Raw genomic sequence first — 6,860 nt, 5'->3', positions numbered from 1 at the left:
TCTCCATGTCTGAGCCCTCAGAGCTTCCTCTGTTTTAGGGCCCTCCCGGGAGAGCCGTCTGTGGTGGGGACAGGGACCAGGAGCCCTCCCTGGCCCTCTGTCCAGGGATCACCTCTTTGCGAATTCAAATCAGCATAATTCAAGCGAGCTCACAGCAATGACCACAGCCAACGCTAGCAGGTGTTATTAAAAGGGATTTAATAATCTTAATTAAAAACTCTCAACAGTGAATTCTGTCACAGGCCTTGGCAGCTGGAAGGAACTCCAGGGGATGCCCCTTCGGGGGTATGGTTGAGCCACGGTCTCGGATCGAGGCCCACCACTGCCACATGGCAAGGAGCTCCCTGGAAGTTGCTTCAATACAATATCAAAGATCTGCAAGGAATTTTTTTTTAAAAAAAAGTTTTAAATATATTAGACTCTCTTGATTGCCATTTTTACACAAAGCTGCTGATACAGTATACAGAGTTTTAACTTTTTTTCACATAAAATACATTTTTCTTAAATGTTCTCTGTACATCAGTGGCTTCTGGTCTGGTGAATTATTGCGGAGGGCTGGGGGTCTGCAGACTTTTCCTCAGTGCGTGGGGCCAGGCCCCGCAGTGCAGCTCTTGCAATGCCCGGGGGAACAGGTCCTCTGGTGAACTGGCCAACAAGAGTCTCCTGCCAAGGAGAGGACTACAGCTTCTGGCAAAGGAGGTCATTACTTAGGCAGTCAACCACTGACCACAGGACCCTCTGCTCTTAAGTGCACTGGGGCGGGGGAGGCTGTCCCCAGGCCACAAAGGAAAGAGTTAAATATAGTCCTTCTGGGTAGCTTGTTAAAAACTGCCCTTCTGGAAAGTGCCCCAGTATTCTGCTCTGGGAAAGCAAGTGGGAAAGAGAGCTCAAGATCGAAAGGCATCTGACACCAGTTACCAAAATGGTCTCATGTTATCACAAAGCCAGCAAACCGTGGTGCGGCAGGACAGGGGACACCCCCTGTGAGCTTTCCTACACTCGCTGAAATTGACCCAACAGTGCAGAGCAGTTTCATCGCTGCTGCATATTTAATGGAGAATAATATCCCGAACTCCTCAGTAGAGCTGGGTCTAGGGTTGATTCAACTTCCCTGCGTTCTTGCCAGGAACTCACTACCTGATGATGGCCACCAGTTTTCAGTGGTTTGGGGGCACAGGGTGGGAACAAAGGCCAGAGCTCCACCGTGAGCCACGTGGCACATGCTTTGGAAGTAGCCTCCTTTCATCTGCCTGGTCTCAGAGGGAGTTGAGCCTCCAGCAGACCTTGCTAGCTTTCTTCAGGCTCCTTGAGCCACACCCACCGGGAGGAGAGGCCGACCCAAGGACAGGCTTCAGTGTTAAAGGAGAAGTTCCTCGCCTCCCATCATCCATCAGTGGGGCAGGGGGACTCCGTAACAAATGAGCAAACTGAGCAAGAGACAAGAGTTTCAGAACCGGAGATGCACTCAGCAGCAAATTCCAGACTCTCGGTTCTTCTACATACTGACCTCAAACTGCTATTATACAATGTCCCAAAGATGCTGGCCCAAAGGCAGCTATCCCTGAAAGTTCCAGACAGACTTGGAAGGTGTCTCCCTAGAACTCAAGATCCAGCATCTGCATCTAGTAGCAAATGTTATCCAGGGATGGCCACAGCAGCCATTTCCCTGCTGATGGGTTTTGTACTCTAGGGATTCTAGGAGCTAGAAGCTGGGTTGAAGCTGGACCAGGATGGTCACTCCGTCTCAAGTAAATTGAATGGGGCTGCTGACAGTTGTGTTCCTCCGGCGATGCAAATTGTAAAACGGGGTCTCCTCACCCTGTCTTGTTCCTCCTTTACCCCGACAACCTAACATAGTGCTTGGTATGTCTCAGTTACTCAATAAACTAAGTCAGCAAATAAACGAGTCATCCCAACCCCACCTTGTCCCTCAACATCAAAGAGACCCTTAGGGAAAGTTCCCCAGGTTCCTGAAGCCCTAATAGGGAATGACTTACCCCGACTGAAAATGAGAGCTGAAATGCCTGGGAGTCTTAAGTCGGCTCCTGTAGGGGAATCAGCTAGGATTCCCGGCCTTCCAGGTGGGGGGTGAATGGCCCAGGAGGCAACCAGTGAGGGGAAAGGAGGGAGTGGCCAGAAGGGCTAAGCGCCTTCAGTCTCTGGCTCCCGAGCAAACAGATCGGGAAACCTGCCCGGCCCCCTCCTGGGAGTGTATGGCTTCTTCTGCTTGCAGCTTGTTTGCTCCAGAGGAATTCAGGGTCAGTCAAATCTGAACACTGTTTTAAAGCCAAAGGTATGTGTGTTCTGGATCATCCCCTGCCCGGCTCCAGACCCAGGCTGACACGGTGGAGAGCCAGCCCCAGATGCCAGGGCTGCAGGAAGCATGGTGCCTGCCTGTCTGCAGCCTCCTGAGCTGCCCCTCCACCCTAGACTGGGTCTATCCAGGAGCTGGGGTGGGGCTGGCCTGGTGTTGTGCCCCCAGCTCTCTGGTCCCAATAAAGCATCTGCCAGGCCCCTGGGATCCAGCTCCCTTTCTGGGCTATGGGGCCATGGAGGCCACAGTGAGGACAGGGACTGATAAACAGCAGACCCCATCACTAGAATTGTGGCACCGGGGGGGGGGGGGGGGGGCTCCTCCAGCCTCAGCCCCCTCCCTCTGGCCCAGGGGCCCCTCAGGGAGAATTTCTCATAGGCTCAGAAAGAAGATTAGAAGGAACCCAGAGTGGTCCCCTGAGTCCCAGAATCAGGACTAGGGGACCCCTTCAGAGCTCTAAGGAGGTAGTTTCAGGACAAATAAAAGGCGCAGGGCAGGGGACAAACCTGCTGCTTATTAAGTACACCAGTAGGTTCTGGCTGGGCCTGTAGACAGCAGTTTCAAGGGGGCTCTTGAGAAGATGCAGGAGAGAGGCGGTGGGTAGCCTGCCCTCCCCAGTGCTAGGGAGATCGTGGCTGTGAAGCTGTTGGGCCGCGGGAAGGTCCAACTCCAGCCCTACCACCGCTCTCCTGAATGCAGTGCAGGGTGTTGGCCATGGGCACTCTGGATTTGCAGCCGTGGGGTGTCATCACTCCCATGACAGGCTGGGAGCCCCTGGGCCCGGCAGGATCTCATAAGGGCCACCTGGCAGACTTGTCTTACCAAGCATTCCAGAAAAGGCAAAGCTGGGCTGGGGGTCCTGAGCATTGACTCTGGGAGGAGTTGGGGGATTCCAGCTGTCCCCCACTGCTCACTCTGATGGCTCAGGCTGGGGAAGTCTAGCTGACAGAGGCTGGACTGAAGCCACCTGAATATTCACAAAGATGGCCCAAGGCACCGGGCTTGGTCACGGCCACTAGAGATGCTCACAGAAATTAACACCAACTCACTCTTCGCCCTCGAAAGCCCTTCCAACACAAGCTACATGTTTCCAACACCGGTCAGGAAAGCCTAGTGATCATGATGCTACCCAGGAAAGAAAGCAGGAAAGCAAGTTCAGTTATCTCCCACCTGGAGTCCTGCAGCCTAAGAGAATTCTTTTATCAAGTGCACTTTTGGACACACTAAATTTGTTCCCCCTTCCCTCTAATTTTTGATACTTCCATCTAGAAGTAAAATGTGACTTGGATTATTCTAGGAAAGGAAGAGCCTGGCTCTCCACCTCAGCCTCCGGGTGGTCACACTGCTGGCTCTTGGCATGGGCAAAGCTCTGGGGAGCAGGCCACTGCCCATCTCATGGACCCATGTCGGCTCATAGCTCCCTCTGATCAAAGAGTGGACCTCCTGCTCCTTCCAGATGTGGACGGTGGCCCAAGCCCCAGTATGACTCTGGTAGGACTGTGGGTCTCAGCTTACCAGGCCCCGTTCCCAGCTAAAGCCATGTTGGCAGTGGTGACATAACAGAGTCTTAGCCTCAATCCTTTTGGGAAGAGCCCACAAATTGTCAGTCCGACCTGCTTCCCATGAGCCCAGGTGTGTGATTCCTACACATGGTTGAGTGTGTATGTATGTGTGTGTGTGTGCACGCGTGCGCGAGCACATGCACACCGATATTTGATATGTGGATACTGGTCCAGAGAAGCCTTTACCAACAAAAGAGCCAGAATCCCAGCGCCCCCTCCCAAATATGACAGCGGGGAGAGTTAGGAAGCCACGATGGGCCTTGTTTCTGATGGCAGACAATGCAGCAGGAAGCAGAACCGTGGGACGTGGCGATGCTATGGCCGCTGGGTGAGGTGGGGTCAGCGTTCCCCTGGAAAGCAGAGCCCACCTCCCCGCAAGCTGCCCTCTGATGTCTCCCCCAGCCAAGGCTGCTGGGGGGGTGGGGGGGATCCTGGATCCCAGAGACCCTTCCCCGAAGCATCTCTCTCCTCCATCATACAGAGACTAGGAGATGCGGCAGCAGCCATGGACCTTTTCCTCCATCTCCTCCATGGGGGCCTTGAACTTCAAGAGCGGGGGATCTCCGCTGGTGACGGTGTAATAGACCGAGGCACCATTGCTGCTGTACGGGGAAGTTCTGCCTCCGATCAAGGGGGCCTTGCCTTCGCTGCTGCTCTCGCCCATCCTGGCCATGCTGCTGCCCAGGTGGGTGCTCAGGAAAGGGTGGCTGAGCAGCTTGGCGGCAGCCCGCTGTCGCTTCAGCTCCAGAAGCGTCTGGGGGCTCTGTTCCTTGTAGCCACTCCAGGGAGGGGTGGCGTCGGCCACACCGGGGCTGCCATAGGCCATGTTGTAGTCAGGCACCTCGTGCACTTTCCAGATGTCCCCGTTGGATAGCGCATACTGGTAGGTGCTGACCGGAGCTCGGAGGCCGTTCTCAACAGGCCCATCCATTTCACTTCGTGGGATCTTGGTAGAGAACTCAGAGAGCAGCACGGGTTTCTCCAGCCGGGGGTTCTGAGGAGGAGAAGGACATGAGCAGCCGGTTAGAGGATCTGAACTCACTCCCGACTTGCACCTCTGTGGAGGGCATTCTGGTCTGGACCTGTCCTCCCACCATTTGCCCAACTGGGCTAACAGGATCTGCATTCCACTTTGGGGGGACTCACCAATCTGTCTTTTGGGAGAGCTGACTGATCCCCATCCTTGCTGAAGGGGCTGGACCATGACCCCAGGTCTGGCCCATCAACGTACTCCCTGCAGGAGTTGGTTCTTGACTGAAAAGGAGTCCATGAAACTGAGCCCTTGGATGTGCACCAGAACACTTGAGAAAGAGAAGTTCTGTGTGTGCAGAACTCGAGGGTAGTGAGAATGTTGGAAGCTGGGGGCCTGGGGAGATTGCACGTCAAATGGCCTGCTTGACATTGACCTGACATTGGAGGGAGACCGAAGGGGTGCACTGAGAGCCCTAGGACCCAACTGGTCCCAGACTTTGCAGTTACACGAGCCGAAAAATTCCTGTTTCATGTCACTCGATTTTAGCTGAGTTTTTTTTTTTTTTTAAAGATTTTATTTATTTACTTGACAGAGAAAGATCACAAGTAGGCAGAGAGGCAGGAAGAGAGAGAGAGAGAGAGAGAAGCAGACTCTCTCTTGCAGGGCTAGATCCCAGGACCTGAGATCATGACCTGAGCTGAAGACAGCGGCTTAACCCACTGTGCCACCCAAGCGCCCCTTAGCTGAGTTTTTGGTCACTTATAATCCTTCCTCTGTATTCCCAGCAAATACCCACTCTGAAATCTCTGAATAACAAGAGCTTAAAAAGGAGCTGCCGCCTAGAAACTACAAACTAAAAGGTAGCTACATTTGGTGAACACAAAAATGTAAAGCATAGTTAAATTCATCATAAATGAAGTCAAAAGACACATTAAAAAAACTGCGACATATATGACAGAAAAGCAATTAATTTCCCAAATAAACCAGAACTCTTAAAAATCCATTTTAAAAAGCCCAACTAGCAGCGCTTGGGTGGCTCAGTGGGTTAAACCCTCTGCCTTCAGCTCAAGTCATGATCTCAGGGTCCTGGGATCAAGCCCTGCACAGGCTCTCTGCTCAGCAGGGAGCCTGTTTTGCCATCTCTCTCTGCCTGCCTCTCTGTCTACTTGTGATCTTTGTCAAATAAACAAAATCTTTGAAAGAATTAAAAAATAAAATAAAAATAAATAAAAGCCCAACTATCCAACAGAAAAAAAAAAACAAAGGAGATTAATGTGCAGCTCATGGCAATGACAATAATAATAATAATAAATAATAGTATTATTATATATAATTATAATATTATTATTAAACATGAGCTATTACATTTATAGCATATAAACACAAGAGAAAATATTCAATCTCACTCATAGTTAATGACATGAAAATTAAAGCAACAAAATATCTTTTTACCTGTCACACTGACAAATGTTTTAAAAATGTGTTATGACTCGGCATCGGCAAGGGTGCGGGAAAACAGGCAGGTACATAAAGTACCATAGTCTCTTCGGAGGACAACATCTCAACATCTCCCCATCCCCCAAAAGTTCGTTTTTATGGAAGAATGCATACTTTGCACCAGCAAGCCCATTTCGAGGACTTCATTTCACAGATACATGTTCCCTTAGGGGAGAAAAGCCTGAACGTCACCGTTAGGCGGGTGGTAAACTAGGGCAAGTACTTGTTCTGGAATGTTCTACACCTGGTGAAAAGAACAAAGGCAACCTTCCTGTGCTGACTTGCAATTCCAGGAGTCTCCACTTCCTGGAAAGATCTCCCAGAAATACACAGTTAGGTTAAGACACAGTAAGGCGAGGGCACTTTCCACAGCAAGCTTCCCTGTAGGTATGTCTTTTCTTCTCATATTTAATGGCATTTCTGAGCTATGCAGGCAGACTGATGCCGCATTTGTGAAATTTTTTTTTTCAACTTAAATTTCTGTATCTATTTTCTTTTTTTTTTTTTTTTTTTA

General features: G+C 51.0%; 1 protein-coding gene across 2 annotated transcripts in view; it reads right to left on the bottom strand.

Annotated features, from left to right (window-relative positions):
- Window positions 1-181: 181 nt before the first annotated feature.
- PPP1R16B (protein phosphatase 1 regulatory subunit 16B) overlaps window positions 182-6,860 on the bottom strand; it is a 92,048-nt gene continuing 85,369 nt past the window's right edge. Inside the window, exon 11 of one of the 2 annotated variants that reach the window (XM_059406996.1) lies at window positions 182-4,870. In XM_059406996.1, the coding sequence (XP_059262979.1) occupies window positions 4,361-4,870 (510 nt within the window). In that variant the 3' untranslated portion in view covers window positions 182-4,360. The remainder of the gene's footprint in view (window positions 4,871-6,860) is intronic. The other variant, XM_059406997.1, reaches the window with a different exon arrangement.

The sequence above is a fragment of the Mustela nigripes genome, chromosome 7 (genome assembly GCF_022355385.1).
Source record: "Mustela nigripes isolate SB6536 chromosome 7, MUSNIG.SB6536, whole genome shotgun sequence".
Classification (NCBI taxonomy): domain Eukaryota; kingdom Metazoa; phylum Chordata; class Mammalia; order Carnivora; family Mustelidae; genus Mustela; species Mustela nigripes.
This window is presented reverse-complemented; position numbering and strand designations above follow the sequence as displayed.